This window comes from Mus musculus, chromosome 4, assembly GCF_000001635.26.
Source record: "Mus musculus strain C57BL/6J chromosome 4, GRCm38.p6 C57BL/6J".
NCBI classification, from domain to species: Eukaryota; Metazoa; Chordata; class Mammalia; order Rodentia; family Muridae; genus Mus; species Mus musculus.
The window spans coordinates 151,976,004-151,998,221 of NC_000070.6; the positions used below are offsets into that span (position 1 = coordinate 151,976,004).

At 54.5% G+C, this 22,218-nt stretch overlaps 3 protein-coding genes across 6 annotated transcripts in view; 1 reads left to right on the plus strand and 2 right to left on the minus strand.

The window, feature by feature from the left end:
* Dnajc11 (DnaJ heat shock protein family (Hsp40) member C11) overlaps nucleotides 1-5,956 on the plus strand; it is a 48,240-nt gene extending 42,284 nt beyond the window's left edge. The window contains exons 11-16 of one of the 2 annotated variants that reach the window (NM_172704.3): nucleotides 947-1,102; nucleotides 1,996-2,065; nucleotides 3,269-3,326; nucleotides 3,441-3,583; nucleotides 3,915-4,044; nucleotides 4,700-5,956. In NM_172704.3, coding sequence (NP_766292.2) covers nucleotides 947-1,102; nucleotides 1,996-2,065; nucleotides 3,269-3,326; nucleotides 3,441-3,583; nucleotides 3,915-4,044; nucleotides 4,700-4,725 — 583 coding nt within the window. In that variant the 3' untranslated portion in view covers nucleotides 4,726-5,956. The remainder of the gene's footprint in view (nucleotides 1-946; nucleotides 1,103-1,995; nucleotides 2,066-3,268; nucleotides 3,327-3,440; nucleotides 3,584-3,914; nucleotides 4,045-4,699) is intronic. The other variant, XM_030253511.1, reaches the window with a different exon arrangement.
* A 678-nt stretch (nucleotides 5,957-6,634) lies between these two features.
* On the minus strand, nucleotides 6,635-12,983 carry Thap3 (THAP domain containing, apoptosis associated protein 3). 2 transcript variants are annotated; one of them, NM_175152.4, is made up of 4 exons: nucleotides 12,880-12,983; nucleotides 9,666-9,858; nucleotides 7,632-7,733; nucleotides 6,635-7,349 (listed from the first exon to the last, which is right to left on the minus strand). In NM_175152.4, the coding sequence occupies exons 1-4, from the start codon at nucleotides 12,951-12,953 to the stop codon at nucleotides 7,062-7,064; spliced, it is 657 nt and encodes a 218-aa protein (NP_780361.2). In that variant the 5' UTR covers nucleotides 12,954-12,983; the 3' UTR covers nucleotides 6,635-7,061. The 2 variants fall into 2 exon arrangements, with proteins under 2 accessions (NP_780361.2, NP_001139401.1); NM_001145929.1 differs by lacking the exon at nucleotides 7,632-7,733.
* Nucleotides 12,984-13,627: 644 nt separating this feature from the next.
* On the minus strand, nucleotides 13,628-20,176 carry Phf13 (PHD finger protein 13). 2 transcript variants are annotated; one of them, NM_172705.2, is made up of 4 exons: nucleotides 19,823-20,176; nucleotides 17,987-18,088; nucleotides 16,067-16,589; nucleotides 13,628-15,776 (listed from the first exon to the last, which is right to left on the minus strand). In NM_172705.2, the coding sequence occupies exons 1-4, from the start codon at nucleotides 19,859-19,861 to the stop codon at nucleotides 15,550-15,552; spliced, it is 891 nt and encodes a 296-aa protein (NP_766293.2). In that variant the 5' UTR covers nucleotides 19,862-20,176; the 3' UTR covers nucleotides 13,628-15,549. The 2 variants fall into 2 exon arrangements, with proteins under 2 accessions (NP_766293.2, XP_011248541.1); XM_011250239.2 differs by lacking the exon at nucleotides 19,823-20,176 and adding an exon at nucleotides 18,831-19,115.
* Nucleotides 20,177-22,218: the final 2,042 nt, after the last annotated feature.

Sequence of the window (22,218 nt, forward strand, 5' to 3'; positions counted from 1 at the left end):
ATTTACTTTTATTTATATGAGTGCACTGTAGCTGTACAGATGGTTGTGAGCCACCATGTGGTTGCTGGGAATTGAACTCGGGACCTTTGGAAGAGCAGTCAGTGATCTTACCTGCTGATCTTTCCAGCAGATTTATTGTTTTTAATTATGTGTATGAGTACAGCTTTATACCTGTAAATGCAAGGCTTCTTGGAGGCCAGAGGTGTCAGATCCCCTGGAGCTGGGCTGCTACAGGCCTCTACGCCCATCTTAACTGCTAAGTTGCCTCCTGCCATTAACGAGTTATTTGAGTCGAATGTCCTTCACCCTTGACCTAAGAATGTTAGAGCTCAGATTTCCAAATATTTGTGTACATAGTAGGAACCTTGTGGCTAGGGCCCAAATCTAAATGCATTCAGTTTTTAATGAACAACTTTTCTGTAGCACCTTCTGTTAACATTGCTGTTTTGTTGCCCGTGTTTTAAGGAGTGTGTAAGTCTTGAGATTTCCCAGTGTGGGTCTGTTCCTGTCACCTCACTGTGTCATCCTATTGGTAACATCTTTTTAAGACAGGGTCTCATTAAACCATGCCAACCTCAAACTCACAAAGATCCGAGGGCCTCTGCATCCCCATTGCTGGGGTTAACGCTGTGCATCACCGCGCCAGGCTTGAATCCCTCCCAATAAAAACATTTTACAACCATGCGGTCCCTTTATCTTACTCCATCTTACCAGTTTAACCTGGTGCCTTCTGAAGTCCTTGACACACCTCACTCCTGACACAGGCTGTCTCTGGGGCTGCTTTCCCATCCTCTGAGGCCTTGGACTCCAGTTCAGTATCACACGCACTCAGCTCAGCCTTGGGCCTGGTGTTCGGGTGCTGAGAGCTGCCTTCCGATGGAGAGAGCCCACCTCGTCCCTGGAAGGCCTGACCCGTGCTGTGGGGTTTGCTCTTGTGTCCTCGCAGGCTGAACAGGGCCAGTCAGACCTACTTCTTCCCCATCCACCTGACGGATCAGCTGCTCCCCAGCGCTGTGTTCTACGCCACCGTGGGGCCGCTGGTCGTCTACTTGGCAGTGCACAGGCTGATCATCAGACCGTACCTCAGGGCTCAGAAAGAGAAGTGAGTTTACATGGGAATCCCATGCCTCCATCTTGTCTAAACTGGAGAGAACTGGGAAAATGTCACAAGTTACCCACAGAGTGCTTAGCATGGTGCCTGGGTCTGGCAGGCACTGGTCACTGGTCAGGCCGCCGTAGCCACATCAGGGACCTGTGCTCCCCTCCCTGGCCAGCTGGCCTACTGTGTTTCTTTCTTTTTTTTTTTTTTTTTTTTTTTGGTTTTTCAAGACAGGGTTTCTCTGTGTAGCCCTGGCTGTCCTGGAACTCACTCTGTAGACCAGGATGGCCTCGAACTCAGAAATCCGCCTGCCTCTGCTTCCCGAGTGCTAGGATTAAAGGCGTGCGCCACCACCGCCTGGCTGCCATCAGCCCTCCTTACTCCTAGACTTGTCACCCTGTCCCTGAGCTTGAACTGGAATGCATCAGTTCTGTGCTGCGCAGACGTTGCAGGTTCTATCCGGAGCCTCTGAGCATCCCTCCAAAAACGGAGAGGTCCTCGAAATGCTTAAGGAGAGTGCACTGCCTCTGGCTGCCTGGGACCTCCGTGTTACACAGTGCAGGGACCCGGTTCCTTGGATGGGTGTGCTCCGTCGGGTCTCTGACGTGACTGGGCCGACCGTGACCCTTGTGTCCACTGTAGGACAGGCGTTTACGGGCATCCAGAGTAGTGGGAGTCACCCCTGCTCGCCGGAGCCGACTCCCAAGGAGACAGCGTTAAGGATGCTCCCTGGGGCAGGTGGGCAGGGAAGGTGATTCCAAGCCAAAGGAAGAAGCCTAGTGTAGCCTCGGGTGGCTGGGTGGGATCCAATGAAGACGCCAGGCTGCACTCTGGGCTCTGTCCAGCAGGGGGCTCTGTGCTCACTGTAGAGTGATTTGTGGTTGCTTCTCTGAAAGGGAACTGGAAAAGCAGAGAGAGAACACAGCCAGCGACATCCTGCAGAAGAAGCAAGAGGCAGAGGCCGCTGTGAGTGTCCCACTGCTCATATGCAGGGCACAGGGCAAACCTCCACACAGGGCCCATCCCACTGAAGCTGGGGCTGTGACTCCAGACAGCCCAGGGGCTCTGCTTCACCGACAACCTCGTTCCCTCCTGAACTGCTGTGTCTGGAGTCTGCAGTCTGTGCCCTGAGTCCCAGCACGGCTCTGTAGCGTGGCACACACCGCCCTGCTCTCCTCCTTTTTGTGAGAGCAAAGGAGCAGAAGGCCATGCTTAGGAGCAGGGTGCCATGGGGTTCTCGTGACACAGGTGAGGGACCATTTGAGCCCACATATGTTCCTAGGCAGATGTGCCCGTTTGTGGGGCAGCACACAGCCCTACACAGCTGAACGGCTTCACAAACAATACTGGTCCTCTTCAAGAAAAGTAGGAGGTCCAGCTGCTCACGTCAAGTGTCTGTTTTGAGGCAGGATCTCACAGTGTGTTCTAGATGACACCATACTTACTATGTAGCCCAGGTTAGCCTTTAAGTTCATCACTATGTATCTCTTTACTCCTTTTTTTTTTTTAAGATTTATTTATTTATTATATGTAAGTGCACTGTAGCTGTCCTCAGACACTCCAGAAGAGGGCGTCAGATCTCCTTACGGATGGTTGTGAGCCACCATGTGGTTGCTGGGATTTGAACTCCTGACCTTTGGAAGAGCAGTCAGGTGCTCTTACCCACTGAGCCATCTCACCAGTCCCCCTTTTTTTGAAGATTGATTTATTGTTATATCTAAGCACACTGTAGATGTCTTCAGATGCACCAGGAGAGGGCGTCAGATCTCTTATGGATGTTTGTGAGCCACCACGTGGTTGCTGGGATTTGAACTCAGGACCTTCGGAAAGAGTAGTCAGTGTTCTTAACCACTGAGCCATTTCTCCAGCCCCTCTTTTTTCTTAAACATTGACAGTGTTTTTGGTGATTTCTCATCCATGTCCTACATGTGCAGAATCACTGAGGAGGAAGGAAAGGTACTGTCCCTTCCACTGCTGTCAGCAAGTGGGGTCGTGCCTGCTGAGGTGACTCCCCAACAGGGTCTCACGTAGGTCTCAGGGCTGCAAACTTCTAAAGCTGAGCCCCACAGTGTTTGCCCCTCTCCCTTCAGTTCCTGACTGGACACAAGCTGGATGTTGATCATGCTCTAACCAAAACAAGTCCAGGGTCCCCAACATCTTCTCTCATAGGTTCGGCTAATGCAGGAATCTGTCCGAAGAATAATTGAAGCAGAGGAGTCACGAATGGGTGAGAAGGCATGCCCTCGCTGGGCTGGGCACGGCACGGCACTGGGGTTCTCAAATCATCAGAGGGAAGTGGCAAGATGGCCTGTGTCAGCCGCCTCTGCTGCTCTGTCCCCAGGGCTTATCATCGTGAATGCCTGGTATGGGAAATTTGTCAATGACAAGAGCAGGAAGAACGAGAAGGTGAAGGTGATTGACGTGACAGTGCCCCTGCAGTGCCTGGTGAAGGACTCCAAGCTCATCCTCACAGAGGCCTCCAAGGTACAGCACCAGGCCACCTCGGCCACCTGCTCCCAGGACCCAGATCCATGTGACAAGGACAGTCAGGCCTCAGTGCCAGCAAAGTCTTCCTGGTGCTTGTATGTCCTCTGTCTGCTGGGTTCCAGAAAGAGGCTGTGGGCTCAGAAGTCATCTGTGGCTGTGGCCGTGTCGGGCAGGCTTCAGGCTGGACTGAGAAGGGCTCAAGGACCAGTCTGGCACCACCCAAGTAAACTCTAAATTCTCATTCCTTCATCAGGCTCCAGACTGTGTGCCTGATAGAGGGGAGCGGTGCGGGGCTCAGGGCTGACCTGACCCTCTGTTTTGTGTGCAGGCAGGGCTGCCGGGGTTCTATGATCCATGTGTCGGGGAGGAGAAGAGCCTGCGAGTGCTGTACCAGTTCCGAGGTGTGCTCCACCAGGTTATGGTGCCTGACAGTGAGGCCCTGAGGATACCAAAGCAGTGTGAGTAACTGCCTCTCGCTCTCCCTTCCCTGTGCAGGCAGGTTCATCAGTGACAGCTACTGGGGTCCTAAAGACCCAGAGATGCTTTGGCCCAGGGACTTGCCTAGAGCCAGTGTGTTAGAGTCCACTCTCGGCCAGGCGTGATCCTCTGAGCACCCAGAAGCTGAGCTGTATGAAGTCCAAATCCACCTGGGCTTAAAGAAACAGGAAAGGAAAGGAGAAAACGGCTAGACGTGGCTGAGAGCATGTTGCTTTTGCAGAAAACACAGATTTAGTTCCCAGCGCTAAATGGTAGCTCACAACCATCTGTAACGTGTTTCTGGATCTGACGCCATCATCTGACCACAGCATGAAGCATGCGTGTGGTTTGATCAGACAGAACATCATACACAAAAAACTTTAAAAGGAGGTTGGGAGATACGGCGCCTGGCTGCAGCTGCGAGTGGCTATGTAGAAGTGTTTTTCCTGGGAACAGAAGCAGTTGCTTAAAGTGGAGTGTGGTGGGACTTGGGGCATGGTCCAGTGATCTCTGAGCTCCAGGCCAGCCAGGGCTAAAACTTGAGCAGCAGCAGCAGGTGCCCCTAGCCAGGCCAGGGGATGCAGAAGGGAGCTTGCTTGGCCAGTTGCTAACCTGACGTGTTCTTTTCTTTCGCAGCTCACAGAATCGACACAGACGGGTAAACCGCTTGGGAACCTCGAGGAAAAAGAGGCTACGAAAACCTTTTCCTAAGAGGCTACAAATTTGGAAGCAGGGAAAACCCAGACATGAGATGTTTTTAGTTTATTTCTCCAGAAGGGGGCACTGTATCAATTATGTGAAGGGACATGCAGACAGCCTAGCTCCATGGTGCTGTGGGGTAGGACTGAGGAGCCCTCTGGCCAGACCCCAGCACGGCCATGTCTCTCCCAAGGATCATGTTCCTGGAGGTCACGCCCCTGGTCCTTCTCATAAGTGGCTGTGCACAGCAGCTCTCTGGAGGTATTTGGAACATTCTGCTGTCACACATGGGACTGCTCTTCCTGAAGCCCATGCTGTTCGTGGGAAACATGGGAAGAAAGGAAGACGTGTCGTGTGCTGCTCAGTAGACTTCCCACAAGCCACCTCTCTCTTCTGAAACGTCACTGAATGGACTGGAGAGGACTGCGGGTTTATAAAACTGCTTTTTATCTGAGAACAATGGGTTTGGAAACTAGTCTCTTTTCTTCCCACTTTTACAGAGCTTCTCAAATCATTCCTCCAGGCCCTGACTTGGACAGGTAGGGGGGCAGACCCTGGGTCCCAAGGTGCACTGTCCAGGCACACTGCCCACATTGCTAAGAGAAGAGGCCCTGCTGCCAGTGGACCCTTCACCCCACACGAGACACCTGTCTTGCCTTTAGGACACCCTCCTCTAGAGAGTGGTGTTGGAAGGAGGGGACCTATGTAAGGAGTTGGGGCAGGCATGAATCTGCCAAATACTGGATATGGATCCAAGGCTGGCCCAGGCACCTGCACCTCCAGTGAGTGGTCAGCAGGTGGCGCTGCTGCCCGCCAGGCTTCACAGAGTCCCTTTAGGGAGTCTGCTCCCAGATCCCTTCTGGTGCACACTTACTGGATGTCACTGCAAGCTCTACCCTCTGAGCAGGTGTTGCACCACAGTGGCGCTGACCCTGGCCCCGCAACTGCAACTGCTGAAGGCAGGCATTGCCTCAGCCATTCTCAAGACCCTTCAATTTTTAAAAGCAGTTCGATTCTGTAATATTTATTTTTCTTTTTGAGGATGTTTCGTTGCCCCGCAGACTGACTGCAGTGTGCACCATTGCATGAGCCCTGCCTCAGTGCCCTGTGGCTCCCTGGGCACTGCTGCCCCTCTGTCTAAAGCTGACTGTGGCAGCACTGCCCAACAATAAAGCTGACCTAAAAGCTGAGGCCACTTCTGTCCATCTGTGTGTGTTACCAAGGGACAGTCGGCCGCCATGCCCCAGCTCGTTCCCACCCCTGCCTTAGCTTGGACCATTGGATGCAACTTGAAGCTGTGCTAAATATCTACCTGACATACAGGACCTCAAGATAAGGAAATTAGACTGAAGATTTCATGTTTGCATTTGAATCAGTCTGGCTATGTGGCTTATTCTGGCCCAAAACTCATGATCCCCCTGCTGTGGCCTCCTGAGTGCCTGAGTTACATATGTGCCTCTAGTCACAGATAGGTTTTTGGTTGGTTTTGGTTTTTCGAGACAGGGTTTCTCTGTATAGCCCTGGCTGTCCTGGAACTCACTCTGTAGACCAGGCTGGCCTCAAACTCAGAAATCCGCCTGCCTCTGCCTCCCGCACAGATAGGTTTTGAATATTCTTTGTGTGTACTGTGTGTGTTCCCATGGGTCCCCCAGAAGTCTGAGGAAGGCATAGAATCCCCTAGAGCCACCTTGTAAGTGCAGGGAACAGAACTCTGGTCCCTCGCAGGAGCAAGTGCACAACCACTGAGCCGCCTGTGTCCGCGCAGCCCCCCACCCCAGTTCCCTTTAAGTCAATTCTGTAGTCCGGGTAGTCACACCCTGTCTGTCCTTTACGGGGTAGGGAGTTCTAAGCATAACCGAGTGACAGCCTGCATGGAGACTTCAAAAGATTTATTCCACATCTACACGAACCAGGCAGAAAAAGAGTCACTCAGAAATACAGGCTGACGGGGACCCTTGCCCTGCCTGCCATCAGAATGGCTCCTATGGGGAGACAGTAAGGACCCCACCGGCTGTAAGAATGACCAGCTCTCCCTCTGGGAGCATCTCTTGAGGGGGTTGTGACGGCTCACATTTGGTCACTGCTGCTTCCCCACAGCTGACAGCCTCAGCCCAAGAAACCTGGGACGGTGCCTCCGCAGTACTTGGGCCCCCACCCGACAACTGCCTGTCGCAGCATCCCATCCCACTCTCAAGGCACCTGCAGCATCAGCAGCGGGTAGAAACGCCCATAGCAGGCCAGAACACCACTTCCTGCTAAGGTGTTGCCACCACCCCCACATCCCAGAGCTTGCTCAGGCTCAGCTTCCCTGTGCCGGCCGTCTGGCCCGAGGTCCCGGCTGTCCCTCTCTGTAGGCTCTCAGGCGGCCACATGTCCTCCGCAACAGCAGCCTCTGGGCTTTCAGCCGCTTCCGAAGCCTCTTGTTTTCCTTCAGTGTGAGAAAGAGTTTTTTTTTGAGGGTATCCAAGTCCGAAAGGGCATAGCTGTGATCAGACGGCTGTCCCGGAAGGGGCCTCTTCAACCCCAGAGGGCTGGCAGGCAGGCCAGCGGCCTCCGTGGCCTCCATTGCTTCTCGATCTGGTAAGACCTAAGGACAGAGGAAAGTGAGTGCTGGGAAGAGCCTTGTGTCCTAAGCAGGACGGCATGAGCTGGGGCCACAGCTGCCCGTTACCCTCCGGGTTTAGCCCCAGTCCATTTCCCCTTCTGCAACCCTGATGAGCTGTCATGGTGGTTGACTGAGAAGCTCTGAAGCCCGGCCACCTCTCCCCGCTGCTCCTGTTCTGTCGGGTCCTCTGGGGCAGTGGGTTTCTTCATTTTTGTTGTCAGCAAAATTCGTCCCTCTGAGACCACCTCGTACCCAGGGTCTTACCTGCTGCACGGGGCCTTCCGGGGTTGGAGGCTGAAGTTCTTCCAGTGTGGTGTCCATGTTCCTCCCTGAGCTGTCCCCACCAGCCCCCACCTCAGGGCAGACCTGGGAACAGCAGGCGGAGTCAGGCAGGCTGGCTGAGCTGGCAGACACCGGACCCTGCAGCTGCTACTGTCCATCCGGGTAATCCCTACACGGGGGCTATGGCCCTGCCCTGTGCCTCTGCAGTCAGGAGCAGGGAGTCTCCCTCCCTCCCTCCCTCTCTCCCTCCCTCCCTCCCGCCCTCCAAGCCCAGGTCTCCAGCTCTCAGGAGGAGGAAGCCTGAGGCCACAGCTTCCCAGAGAAAAGCTCCCTGAACTCAGAACCCTGCTGTCTTCAGGCAATAGCCTCACCTTTCACCAGACTCAAGCGTGTGAACACTGCCTGACCAGGAAGCCGCCACAACAGGGCACTCTGGGATGTGTGGCGTGCCCTGGTGCACACACCTCTCTGAGGCGCGGGCAGTGGCTCCTCTCTCCCATAACCAATTCAAGACATGGCTCTCTGGTTGAGGCAGGACACAGTGGAACCTAAGGACGCCCACCCAAGTCTCCTGACTCAGCCTAACAATACTGACTGAATCCAGCCCTGCTCACACTGGCTTTCACTAGATATGTCCCCAAATCCTGGGGCAGTGGCACCTAGACAGGTCCCTACAGCCAAGGACCTGAGTCATTTACATCACCCCGAAGCCTGATGGATGTTTGCCCTGCGGCGCCATGCGATGGAAAGGTCTGAAGCAGATCCAGAGTCCCTGCCACCTGCTGGCAGTGACCACTGTGGCCATTCAACATGGGGGCGCTGAGGACTGTGCAGTTAAACTGGGGATCTGAGCATGCTCAGACCTCTTTCAGCCCCTGTCACCACACTAAAAGCTGTCATGCTGCACTCACTCTATACACATGGCCTAGGTCGCAGAATGTGCTGCCACCTGGAATCTGTGGCAATCCTCCTGCCTCTGCCTTCTAAGAGCTGAGAATGCACAATCACACCTGGCTTCCTTTTTTTTTTTTGGATTTATTTATTTATTATATGTAAGTACACTGTAGCTGTCTTCAGACACACCAGAAGAGGGCATCCGATTTCATTACAGATGGTTGGTTGCTGGAATTTGAACTCAGGACCTTCGGAAGAGCAGTCAGTGCTCTTAACCGCTGAGCCATCTCTCCAGCCCCCACACCTGGCTTTCTTGTTCTGAGACAAAGTCTCCTGTACCTCAGACTAGCCTTAGACCCCAAGGTTGACTGAATATTTGATCTTCCTGCCTCCACCTCTGGAGAGCCAGGATTGCACACAGCCATGGCCATGGCCCACAGCCCTGATTTATGTAGTGTTAGGGATCAAACCCAGGCCTTTGTGCATGCTAGACAAGCACCTTTGCCAAAAAAAAAAAAAAAAAATCACTACAACCAGTCTTCAGCACACATGATCAACTTTTAAAGGGGCTTTATTTTATTTTTTATTTATTTTACTTTTTGTCTTTCTAGCAGGGTCTTTTTTGTTTTGGTTTGGTTTGGCTTTTTGTTTTTGTGTGTATGTGTGTGTTTTGTTCTTTGAGACAGGGTTTCTCTGTGTAACCCTGGCTGTCCTGGAACTCACTCTGTAGACCAGGCTGGATTTGAACTCAGAAATCCACCTGCCTCTGCCTCCCAAGTGCTGGGATTAAAGGGGTGCGCCACCACTGCCCGGCTCTACCAGGGTCTTATCCTGCTTATTTTTTGGGTTTTTGTTTGTTTGTTTTTTGTTTTTGTTTGATTTTGGGGTTTTTTTGTTTTTTGGAGATGGGGTTTGTCTATGTGGTCCTGACTGCTCTGGAACTCACTCTGTAGACCAGGCTGGCCTCAAACTCAGTAACCCACCCGCCTCTGTTTCCCAGGGGCTTCCCGCATGCTGGTCTAGCACTGTACCAACTGAGCTAGATCAGCTGCGACTCCTTTGTAAGGTCCCCTCCCAGCACACACACAGACCCACTGGCTGGACATCAGGCTAGCACCCTACCTCTGTGGGGTTCTGAAAAGCGAACACCGTGGGCACAGCATTGTGTTTCAGGTTCTTGCGGTTCCCAAAGGCGCTGAAGCACTCGGGTCTGAAGTGTTCCGAGCAGATGACTGTGTGCTGCTTAGGCTTGAAGTCAGCCCGGCCGATGTTGAGCACCCACTCCCTCAACAGCTCCGGGCGGCTGAAGGGGAACCTGTGGGCACAGCATCCAATGGCACAGCTTTGGAAACTCAGTAATCCACTGTTAGTCATCCAGATACTCACCCTGGCTTCTATCCACATATATAGGAATCCCAGGACCATAAACGTGGGCAAGGAGCCCGAGGGAACTAGGCTTCCAAAGCGCATGCCAGGAGCCACCTCTAGCCCTTCAGAGCTTGCCACATGCCAGTCTCTGCTTTCCTGCCAGACGGTGGCAGTGGATAGGACCAAGTTCCTGCTCCTCAGGAGCCTGCACCTCAGACAGGAGCAAGCCACACTGAGAGGGTTGGGCTGTGAGGGCGGGCGGAGCAGGTGAAAACAACAGGAAGAAGCCCTGTGGTAGGTAATGAGGGCCGGCCAGGATGACGTTTGAACAGACCCGGCAGCAAGTGAGAAATAAGACCCGGCCTTTACAAAGGATGGGTGGGGGCAGGGGACAAAGATGTCGGTCTGGCTGGGGCACCTGGAGGAAGAAGGGCCATAAGACACACCCAGGGCTTGATTTAGGTAGCAGGGGCATCATTGGAGGTTCTGGAGGAGGAGAAGGACTGAAGTGAGTTCAAGGGCAGCCTAGGTTACAGAATAATACGCCTTCAATTCCAACACTGAGACCAGCCTGGTCTACAGAGTGAGCTCCAGCACAGCAGAGCCTGGAGTGGGGAACTTGTCGAGAGAAGAGGAGGAGGGAGGGGAGAGGGAGGGCAGGAAGAAAGGAAGAAGGAAAAAGCAAAAGCCAAGTGTCGAGGTTTGCTCGAGGATGATGAGAGAAGAGAAGGGAAGGAGCTCCATGGTTCCAGGTCCCTGAGGAGGAAGGGAGGGGGAGGAGGAGGAAGAGGAGGAGGAGGAGGAGAAGGACAGGAGAGTCCTCGGAGGTCCAGGCCTGGGTGAACACAAGTTTGATGCGTTAGGTGTCAAGTTCAAGGTGCTCTTCAGACTGGCAGAGCTCAGAGTGGCAGATGGGCACCTATGCCCGGGGATGTCCCTACAGAGCCTGCCAGCCTCGGCGATCTCAGCACTAGGGAGAAGCCCTGAACGGCTCCATCTTGAGCATGCCAGCACTCAGTGTAGGAAGTAGAGAGGACTCTGGGATGGAGACTGACGGGGGAGATGTGGGACAAAGGTCAGGATGCGCCCAGGGAGTGGGAAGAGAACTGCCTAGTCAAAAGCTATTGAGAGTTCTTTTAAGACAAAGCCGGATAGATGACACAGACCTATAAGCAAGACCTGGGTGGGGCACAGTGGTGGATACCTGGAAGGGTCCAGTTCATAAGCCAGCCTGGGCTACACAAGACCAGCCCTCTCGAATTAACAGAAGCAACACTAGCCTGAAGCAAGGATAGAGTCAGAAGGCAGACGGGAGGGCACAGGAGAGATGTCAAAGCACGGGGTACACACAGATCTAAACTGTCCTCAGGAAGCCTACCAGGACATGTGGTGATTGTGCCATAAACACTTAAGTGGTGGCACACGCCTTTAATCTCAACACTCTGGAGGCAGAGGCTGGCAGATCTCTGTGAGTTCAAGGTCAGCCTGGTCTACACAGAGAAATCCTATCTTGAAAAACAAAACAAAAAAGTTTAAAAATTCGGAGGTGTGGCCAGGCGTGGTGGCTCATGCCTTTAATCCCAGTACTCAGAAGGCAAAGGCAGGTGGATTTCTGAGTTCGAGGCCAGCCTGGTCTACAGAGTGAGTTCCAGGACAGCCAGGGCTACACAGAGAAACCCTGTCTCGAAAAAACAAAACCAAAAAAAAAGTCAAGGTGTGTAGAGCACCTGCCTACCCACTACTCTGGAAGGCCTGAGCTCCATCTCCAACACAAAGTAAAATATAAAAGTCTCCCAGACAGGATGCCAGCATGCATTAAGGGAGGGGGTGTTTTTTTTTTTTTTTTTTTTTTTTGAGTGTTCAAAGCCAGTTTTGGGTACATAGCTCTATTCACTGACTTCAGTCAGAACTACAGAAAAGGGCCTGGTCTCAATGGAGGAGGTGGCTATTAAAATAGATAAGACACCTGGCAAAATCCCTGTGGCCCCACAAAACAGGAAAGAAACTGTCCTCTGACCATCCATCCCATGGGAGACATGGCAAGAGGGTGGAGGATTCTTCTACACACAAATGAATTTAACTTAAAAACAAAGAATGAGAGCGGGCAGAGGTGAGTGTTCCCCCGAGTTTCTGGCAACTCAGATACCTGATAACTACCCATGCAGCCACCCGGAGGCCCTTCCATGCAGAGCACACATCCTGGCTCGTGGTCAATGGAATACTATGCAGAATAGTGCTTGTGGGGCAAGGATGACTCTCGCAGGGCCCGGAAGGAAGAGAGAGAGAGATTCCATTTCTTAAGGTTCAAACCTCGCCACAGCCACGCAGCCCACATGCAAGCTATCCCTGTGGGCTGGTGGGAGAAAAGACTGTAAGTGGATGCCAGCGGAGACGTCTGTGGGCTGCCAACTGATGTGTGTATTTTTCTATGGTTGCTACTCTTCAGCAGAAACATTCAAAGTGTACAGGGTGCGGGCTGCCAGGAACTGAGCCCTGAAGGCACAGACATCGCTCGAAGCCGGAGCAGTTGAAGGGTGCTTCCCTAGAAAGGGCTCAGCACGAGTCTTGCTGGGGAAAAGGGGTCCCAGGGCTGCAGAACCGGGGATCTCCCACCTTCCCACAGCCGAAATCCCTGCCATGAGGCCCGGCCATCCTGGGAGCACTCATTCCTCCAGGCCTCCCGCGAGGTGACGCAGGCGCAAGGGGCCAGAGCAGGGACACGGCCAGGTGCCACTCACGCCCATCTAGTTTGCACTGAGCACCTACTGCTTCCAGGCGAGGAGGGGGCGGCGGGGTCAGGCTGTGAGGCCGCGCGCAGGAGCATCGCCCGCGCCCGGCCCGGCCCCTCTACGCAGTCCCGGTCCACCTCGCCTGCAAACCCTGGCCTGGGCCTCCCGGAGCTCCCGCCCAGTGCACCGAGACCCGCGAGCGTTCCGTAGGGTCGGGTCCCGGCTTCCCCATCCCTCACCGGTGGAAGGTGAGCTGCTTCCTGCGGCTGCTGTAGCGGTTGCAGCATTGCCGGGCCGCGCAAGACTTCGGCATCTCGGAGATGGGCCCACTGCCCCTAAAAAAGATGGCGGCTCGGCGGCCTCGGGGGGCGGAGCCTGAGGGGCGGGGTCCGCAGGCTCGGGGCGCCAGAGCAGGACTTGCTCTGCTCCCTAAAGAAGTTAGAGCTGAGGAATACCTCCTACAACTTGTGCCCAAGTAAACAACTTTGGAAACCTGGACTAAAAAAGCGTCGACTCCTAACTCAGCTAAGTTTCTGGCTTGCAGGGCTGGGTTTGTCCGTTACAGACAGGTACAGAGCCTGCCTGGCCTTGAACTCACACTTCATTCATCTCAGCTTCAGACAAGGTTTGGATCCCAAGGGAGGTACCCAGCTGGTCACTATACAGACAGAAGATGCCTAGCACTGGACTCACCTCACCAGTCCGAACTTCAAAGGGCCCTAATGGCTGTGGCTTTGAAAGCTCAGACAAGTGCGGGGTAGAGGGTAGGGGTGGCCGGCACACCTGAACAGACAAGTGTGACAGGAATTGAGGGAAAGGGAAGCCTTTCAAAAGTGCACACTGGGTTTGAGAGCTAACTGGATAAGTGGAGCAGGGGTCATGGTCCCTTTTCATCATCAGTTCAGCTCTGCCAGATCCGCCATCTGACAAGCAACTGGGGAGACCCACAGCCTTTTTCAGCACAGGACACCTAAGGAGGCACAGACCTCAAAGTAGCAATATCTTTATTTACAAAATATACAGTTTCACAGAAACAGCTTGCTTTATACACATAAACTTTATAATTACACAGAACATGTAAACGATGTTGTGTCTGGCCTGGCCAAAGCCCACGGGAAGGGTCTACTTGGGGCTGACCCTTCCCTCCCAGCATTAGCCATCAACCAGGAGCCCAGAGAGGCTCACGCCCAGTTTGCATAAACAAGCTGATTGCAGCTGCCCAGCTCAACCTACCCCCAAACCAAGGTGTCCAAATTCTGACACCACCCACAGGGAAAGATCCCCTTAAAAACAAAGCAAGCAAACACAAACAGATGTCAAATGTATTCCAGAGGCATTGATCTCTGAGCACATGTAATAATGGCCAGCTCCACTGTTCCACAACAAAACCACACATATTCTTAAATGCACTTAAAAAGAAAAAAAAACTACTGCAACTTTGGTTATTCTCAGGGTGAAGACACTGGACAACAACTGTCATGGGGCAGGTCTTTGGCAAATTCCTCTAACTTGTCCTGGGTATTTGTCCCATCAGAGCCACACAATAGCCTGGGGGCAAGACTGTTTCTATCACAGCTTCTCTTTAGAAGAGCTCTCCCCTTGAGGTCTGCACAATCTACAGAGCTCAGCAGTACTTCTACTTTAATATGAGCAACAGGATTTAAAAAAAGAAAGAAAGTTAAACTGGGTGAGTGAGAAAGATGCTATTATTTTTTTTTTTAAAAAAAGGCTCTGATTTGCCAAGTTACAGTCTACACTCTGAGCTCCTTTGGTGCTTAAGACAATGTGGGAGAATGCCTGTGACCTTACAAAGGTACTCCAGGAAGGGGAAGAAAGGTGACACACTGGCCACTCTGCTCTGTCTCAGGCTAACAAAGAATACGCGTGACAACTGGGTAGGAAACACTACGGAGAAAGAATGAGCACTGGAGATGCTGGTTTGAGAGCCAACGCCCTCTTCCTCCTTTCCCTCTGCCCCAGGACCACCAGTGTCCAGGAGCTGAGCCAGCCCTCACTCAGACCAGGGCTCTGGTTCACACCTCTGAAACTCTGCAAGCTGGTGCTCTAGCACTCAGACCTTGCCTTGCCCCAGGAACCTGTATGGAAGGCAGAATGCCCATTCTTTTCACCCATTATCTGAAGAACAGCACACAGGGCCCAAGGACAGTGTCTTCTGTGGACTGTTACTGGACTGGGCACCACCAGCAGAGCTGGGACACCCAGTGTAACAGTGGCAAATACTTTGGGCTGTATTGTGGGGAAAAAAATATGCTTTTTGTTTTTTACATCGTGCAAAACAAGAAACTGAGTTATGAACACAGAACACCTCCACCCCAACCCTCACTCTGTGGAAAGGCGGCTACACATTGTCCCTTTAAACCAACCGTGAAAACCCAAAGAACCACTGCCCCCCCACCCAGGGCTCCTCTTGGGGACACCAGACCACAGCTCAGCAGCTCAGCAAGTACAACTGAGGCAAGGAAGTGAGACCACAAAAGGGCGGGCAACTTGGACGGCTGCTGTATAGACACTTGTGATAAAAGAGCAACACTGAGAACAAACAGCCAGGGAAACACAACACCTCCACTCCCGAGCACAGCGGAGACAGGACAGCTAGCACCGGCTCCCAATGGCGGCGACTGGCTAACAATGACTGTGTGCCCTCACTGTTAGCTGAAGCAGACCTGGTGCTCTGTCTGCCTCCAATGCAGAGAACATAGCTGGAGCAGCAGCTCTCACGGTTTGATCTGCTCACTAGCTATGTACAGTTCTATCTGGACGGCTTGTCCTTTGCTTAGGCACCTGAGTGGCAGGGTCTGCCTGCACCAGAGCTGTGAGTTCTGTGCTCAACTAAGGGAGGCTAGAGCCCAGGCCCTTCCAGTCCCGCCTATCTCCTCCACAGCTCCAGATCAGTCCAGAAACAGCTTCCGGGAGCCCATTCGGGACCGGTTGGAGCGACGGATATCAAACTTGGAGTCCCGGCACTTTTGGCAGACAAAAACTTCCGGGACATTGGACTTGCGGATCTTTGCACAGGACAGGTGAATCCAGGTGTGGCACTCGTTACACTCGATCATGGGGCGGCCGGCAAAGGGCTTCATGCAGAAACAGGTGACGAGGTCCCAGGAATCATCATCTGTAAGGAAACCAACAGTTGAGAGAGGCGGCCTCCCAAGCCCTTTTTCCCTAGGGAACCGTACATTCAAGAGACACAGTGGCTAAGTGTGACCAGACTACCGCTCCAGCTATCACTCATGGGCCAGGGCATTTCCCACTGGGGCTTGCAGAGCAACCTGGCAGTCTCCAGGAGCTAACAACTCTTTTATGAGCATCTACCCACCCTTCCTTCCACACGTTCTCCTTCAAATACTAAGCACACTCTGGTCCAACTCTAGTGGCCTGGACCCTAGGGGCTCAATCCCTCACCTGAGTCCACCATGATGTCTTCATCATTGCCAGTGCTGTCTTCGTCTCGGAACACCACCTGCTTTCCCTGGCGGACAATAGTCCGTTTTCCTTCAGTTTTTATTTCTGTGACCTGATCAGGTGACACAGTAGCACAAGAGCCACTTGAGGGTGTGTCAGAGTCCCAGCCTGAGCAGGGGTCAGCAGACGCCTGGGGAATATCCTGCATGGTGGGGCTTGAGGGAGTCTCCACATATGGGTCTGCAGCTTCCAGCTTCAGCAGGCTCTCCCTGAATCCCTCCTTCACAGGTATGTCGCTGTCCCTGCGCTTCCTCCTCTTCTTCTTCTTCAGCTTGTCAGTTGTCTTCCTGTCCAGAAGGTAGTTACTGGGCTTAGCTCTCTGCAAGAGGGAAGGCTGCAGGTGGCTGAAGCATCGGTCGGGCACTGAAGGCGTGATGTCAGAGAAACCAGTGTCCCAGCCGTCGCTGTCAATGGTCCCGGCAGTGCTGTTGGCGGGGCTGGGACTGCTCCTCAGGGGGAGCTCCTGAAATACAGAGCAACAAGGCACAGTTGGTAATCTAGCCAGCCCTAAGGATAGATAGGAGCACCCCTCCACGGTCAGTCCTCCTGCACCATCCCTCTTCCTGCCCCCCCAACCTCACGAACATATCAAGGTGACAGCAGACTACCTCACTGAACCCTCATTGTCTTCCCCAGAGACAGGGCTAAGCTTATGGTTAAATAAGGGGGTTCAGACCAGAGTACAATTGAGTAGACTAGCAGCAGAGTGCTTAGCGGGCATGCAAGGAACAGGGCTGAGTTTATCTCCACCTTCCCAAATCCCACAGAAACCCACCAGACGCCTCCAGAGTTTATTCTTCTCTCAATAAGGAAGACTTAACTCCCTCCATTTGTCCTCCCAACAAATACATTTTAATCAAGTGAGTTTAAGTTATTTCAAACTTTTGGCCTTCTTTAAAATACAAACAAACAAAAAAGCTGGGCAAAATGGGACCCGCCTTGAAGGAAAAACAGGCAGATTTGAGTTCAAGGCCAGCCTGCCTGGTCTAGGAACGGAGAAACCCGGTCTGGGGGTTGAAAGAAAGAGAAAAAAATAAAAAACTGGAGACATTCCAAAATATTGCAAAAATCTAAGTAGATAACGAGTGCCCCGAACAGCAAGCTAAGTGCTGGACTCGTTGTACACTCAGTGCTCTGCCAAGAGTGGCCATGTTCTACATGGTACAAAGGATGCACTGCACAGCAAGGAAGACTAACCCATGCCTCCAGAGAGCTTGCTTCCCCAAACACCAGATTGTTTGTAGCTTTGCCTGATGTGCACAGGACTCCAGCAGCCTGAGCCCCATAGCAGCTGACATCCCTGCCTTCTGCCCTTTCCTTGACAAGGGAAAACTTCCATAGACACAGAAGCCCACTTGGTATTCCTGAGAAAGAGGCAACACCTGGAGCCTATGGCGAGAAAGTGCCCACTTCTGTAACCAGGGTGTCCTCCTCTTCAAAGCAGAGGGAGAAAGAACAGCACTCAGCCCACCCTTTCCAAAGGCACTCAGTCTGGCCAAATACTGGCTCTTAAAAAAAAAAAAAAAAGGCAGCGGCCAAGCAAGGTGCTTACAAACACACTTTGCTCCCTGCCTGACAAATCTCCCTCATCTTTCTGAGTGGAGGGATCACAAGAGTGACTGGAAATAAGCGTAAGTTAAAATGAAAGAAAAAAAAAAGGATGTTAAATGATTTCTAGACAAGCCTACTAAAGCTTTGAAAAAAATCATGTCCCTGCCAGGGCCGATCTAGGTCCCAAAGAAACTGACTCCTGCCAGCCTGTCCAAAGCTGGCACCCAGCACTTCCAGACCCTGGCTGCTGAGGCACCTGCAGCAGGAACCCAAGGCGCAGGGCGTAAGCTCCAAACCCGTCATCATTACCTCCTTTGGGTAGGGGATGTAGCCCGCATATGCCAAGACGAAGGTGCAGAATTTGTTGAAGTCTTCCACAGTCCGGCGCCTCTTACAAGTGGGGGAGTACTCCTGTAGAGGGAACAAAGAGTCAGTGAGGGGGACTCCTGCGGAGGGAACAAAGAGTCAGTGAGGGGGACTCCTGCGGAGGGAACTGACCAAAACCAAGCAAGCTGCAACTTTTATTGCCAAGTCACAAACCCCTGCAGGATTTAGTCTAGAAACAAGATAAGGTAAGTTGGAGGTCAAGAAACAACAGTTTTCTTAAGGTGGAAAGAGGAGTTTTAAGATTCTGTGCCAAGAACACTGGAAACTGGCTAGGAGATAAAAAGCCGGTCTATAGTCTACCTCCTGGCATTCGCCTTATCTGTGTGTCCCTGCAGGCCTATCAGAACACCGACATCTACATTTTTGCTACAGATTGCCCACTCTGAAAACGAACCACAGCTGTGGCTCTAAACAAACACATTCGGAGTGATTTCAAAGATCAGCTACTTAATCTTTCCTTGCTCTCTAAACCTGACTCCCTCCCTCGAGGCCACGGCAGGGAGGGGGACCCAGCGTCTGCAGCTCAGGGGACATCCTCACCCAAAGTAGGGGCGGGATGCCAACACCGAAATGTTCCTAGGAAAGAGTCCGAAGGGAAACACCGTTTGGTTTAAGTACGCACGGAAGACATTAAGACCTATGCAGGATCAGCCGACTCAGGGGCCATTCTCAACGGCCGCCACGCACCCATCACAAAAAGGGAATTTCTCCCGAGAAGGCTGAGCATCGCGGCTCCGGGCACGTTCCCTGCGGTGGCTCCCCTCACCTTGTCGCTACCCCAACCCGTGCTCAGGTGATCCGCCGGTTTTGGGGGGCGAGGGGGACGGGACACCAGGTCGACCTCCGAAAGCCTCCCGCAAAGCGGCGCGCAACGCAGCACTTTCAAACCCGGTTCCAACTTGCTCCACCAGGCCGCTCGCTCCCGCCCCTCGGCCAGCCCCGCAGGCAACCGACCGGCAGCCGAGCGGGCCGCGCGCTCCCGGCACTCGGGAGGCCACAGGGCGGACCAACCGGGCCCCAACTCGGGAAAAACTTTAATTTCGCCCCAGGGAACATCGCAGGGGGGGAGGGGGGATCAGGGCCTCGGACCGGAGTGCGGGGCGGCGCCGCCGCGGCGGCCAGGGACCCGCCCTCCCTCCCGGAGCAGATGGCGCGCGACGCCCGCCCGCGCAGGCCCCGGAAGGTGCGGGGCCCACCCGTGGGGTGCGGGACGCCCGCGGGTCCCGGGTGGGTGTCCCGGCGCCACGCAGGCCCCGACGCCTCCCGCCCGCAGCTGCGACACGGTGGACCCCTCGGGCCCCGCCCCGCCCCCGCCGCACACCCCGCACCGCGACCCCTGCCCCGAGGCGCTGCGCGGGGGCCGCTCCCCGGAAGGAGGGGGAGGGGCGGCGCGGGAGACCGGCTCCGGAGTACCGACCCCCCGGACGCGGGCGCCGTGGGGGCGGGGCGCGGCCTGCCCGGCGGAGGGGGCGGCGGGACCGCGCGCCTGGCCGTTCCAAGGGGGCCGGGCCGCACCGGGGAAGTGGGGAGGAGACCCCGCGAACCGAGGCGGGCCGGCGGAGGGCCATGTCCTCGGGGCGGAGGGTGGGCGCGGCGCCCGGGAGGCACCGGCGGGGAGCAGAGGCGCGGGCCCCAGCTGGGGGCGCCGGGCGAACGTGGGGGAGGGAGGCAGGGCTCGAGACGGCTTCCCGGGGTCCGGTTCGGCCCGGAGTGCAGCGGAAGCCGGGGAGGGGGCGGCGAAGCGAAGCTCGGACTCACCTCGGGGTGGAAGGCGGCGGCGCAGGAGTCGGAGTCCATGTTCCGGGTGGGGGGCGGCGGCGGCTGTGGGAGTGCCGAGGCCGGAGTGCGGGAGCGGGCCCACGGGACGCTCAGGGCCAGGGGGCTCCGGCACCGCACAGGGCGAGGGCGGACCCGGCCGGGGAGGGGTCGCCCGGGCTGGAGGTGACGGGGGTGTCGGGATGTCGCGTCGCAGGCTCGCTGATCCCGAACTGGAGTGTCCACAGCGAACTGAGTGGAGGATGCAGCTCCCACGACCCGCGCTGTGGAGAGGCGGGAGAGGCACTGTGGGGGGCGGCGGCGGAGACAGCGAGCGGGAACCCGACCGGCTCCCCGACCTGACGCCCAGTTCGGCTCGTGTCTCGGGAGGGAGGGCGGGAGCGTCGCGAGGTTCGTCGGGAAATGTAGTCCGGGTTGACTGGACTTCGTCATGTGGGGGTGTGGCCCGCTCGGCGCGCTGCCTTCTGGGAGTGGTAGTCCCTAGCGTTGCGCCCCGGCGTCTAGAGACTATCTCAGAACTCCAACTCCCAAGAGGCTCTGCGGCAGCGCACGAATGCGGAGGCGGTGCTGACAGGATTCCGGAGCTTCAGAGCGGGGGAGGTGCGGGGGCTCCCACCGCCCAGCTGGTGGGGGAGGGGCGGCAGCCCGCGGGCTCCGCGGGGCGGGGTCGAGCAGCGGCCTGGGTCTCGGAGGGCGGCGGCCCGGGCTCCGCTTTCTCCCGTGGGGCCTCAGCTTCGGCCTTTGTGGGGCGGGGGTGTCCGGGCTGCTGGAGCAGGATGGGGGCGGGCCACTGACGTCCGCGAGGGCGGAGCGCACTTGTTTTCGCGGCCGCGGGCGTTTAGCTGGAGGTTCCCGGCGACCGCGGCGTTGGGCCTGGCGGGGTCACTTGTGGGCGCCCGGTGCGCACAGCGGAAGATGGGACCGAACTCCGGGACAGCGCAGCGCCGCCACACACGCGCCGGCTTCAGTTCGCTTTTTGTTTTCTCCTCGCTGTGCTCAGGGCTGCAGCGACGGAAAACGCCGCGCCTCCCGAGTTTCGCTTTTCCTGGGATCCGAGGCGGCCGGTGCGGAGAAACGCGTGAGCCGCGGTGACTCCGAGGGCTGTGGATAGTTGAGTGGGCAGTGTTCTCCCGTGGGTGTGGAAGATCGACTCGGACCGCTTAGCCGAGTGCCTTGGTGACATTACCGTAAGGCTGTAATTTTAACGTTAGTAATTTTTTAGCAGGAAAAACATGATAACTTTAAAAACTGTCAAAGGAGCGACAAGATTTTAAATTCGAATGAGAAAACATTCTGACACATTCGAAAAAGTATATTTGCGCCTCTGATTAGGTCTGGCGGAGACTCCCGTTGTTTTCAAGGTTCAGCTCATTTTTATGTGAACAGTTATTAAGATAGGAATAGGTGTGGCCCACACCTTTATAAGCAGGAGCCGGTGGGACTCTTGGTCACCCTGTGAATTCCTGACTAGTCAGACCTTTTGTGAATAAGGAGAAGGAGGAAGTTGGAAGGAAGGAGGAGAGTTGCTGCCTAATTGGGGACCACCAGCATGGGGTACATTAGACACTATCTGAACAAAAATTGGGTTGATTTCAGAAATCCTACGGGCCTCAATTCCCCAACCATATAATACCTACCACGATGACTGACTCAATAAAGGTAGTTTGCTGCTGCTGCTGCTGCCTCCACTGTTCTTTACTGATGTGTGCAATAATGAAACCCTGTCCAGATGATAGGGTGGATTAATACCCTGATGAAACGCAGATCAATGCAGAATTACAATGCTACCTGATTTCTGTGGCCAAAGCAAAGTCTGGAGGTTGAGGCAGAATCACCCGAAGTGGCTTGGGTTTTTTCCCTGTGTAAAAAAGGACTTTAGAGCCAGATGTGCTGTCTGTCAATCCAGCACCCAGGGGCCGAGGAATAATTGCTGAAAGTTAAACCCCAACTCCTGGATTACAGAGAAATTCTAAGGTTGACAAGGAAAACCCTATCTCAGTAAGGTTGGGGGTAGGGGTGCCTAGGATTGTAGCCAAGATTACTGCACTTGCCGAGCTGTGGCAAGGCTTTAGGTTAGGATATGGTATCTTTAGTAGTTCAGAGATAACCAACAGTTAAGAGCACTTCTTGTTCTTGCAGAAGACCAGGGTTCCACACAGGAGCTTACAGCTGTCCATAACTCTGTTCCTAGGAACCTAGCACCCTCATCTGACCTTGAGGTCACCAAACACACACAGTGCACAAACATACGTGCTAGCAAAACACACACACAAATGCATAAAAGAAAGTGCCACTTAATCCCAGCACTTGGGAGGCAGAGACAGGCAGATTTCTGAGTTCGAGGCCAGCCTGGTCTACAGAGTGAGTTCCAGGACAGC

Bases quoted from the DNA above. Each gene is read 5' to 3' on its own strand.
- Thap3 (NM_175152.4), bottom strand. From the start codon at position 12,953: ATGCCGAAGTCTTGCGCGGCCCGGCAATGCTGCAACCGCTACAGCAGC. The intron at 7,734-9,665 runs GTAGGGTGCTAG...TGCTGTTCCCAG, and splicing joins CTTTTCAGAACCCCACAGAG to GTCTGCCCTGAGGTGGGGGC. The intron at 7,350-7,631 runs GTAAGACCCTGG...CTCTGTCCTTAG, and splicing joins CGGAAGGCCCCGTGCAGCAG to GTCTTACCAGATCGAGAAGC.
- Phf13 (NM_172705.2), bottom strand. From the start codon at position 19,861: ATGGACTCCGACTCCTGCGCCGCCGCCTTCCACCCCGAG. The intron at 18,089-19,822 runs GTGAGTCCGAGC...TTCCCTCTACAG, and splicing joins CCGCCGCCTTCCACCCCGAG to GAGTACTCCCCCACTTGTAA. The intron at 15,777-16,066 runs GTGAGGGATTGA...GTTTCCTTACAG, and splicing joins AGACATCATGGTGGACTCAG to ATGATGATTCCTGGGACCTC.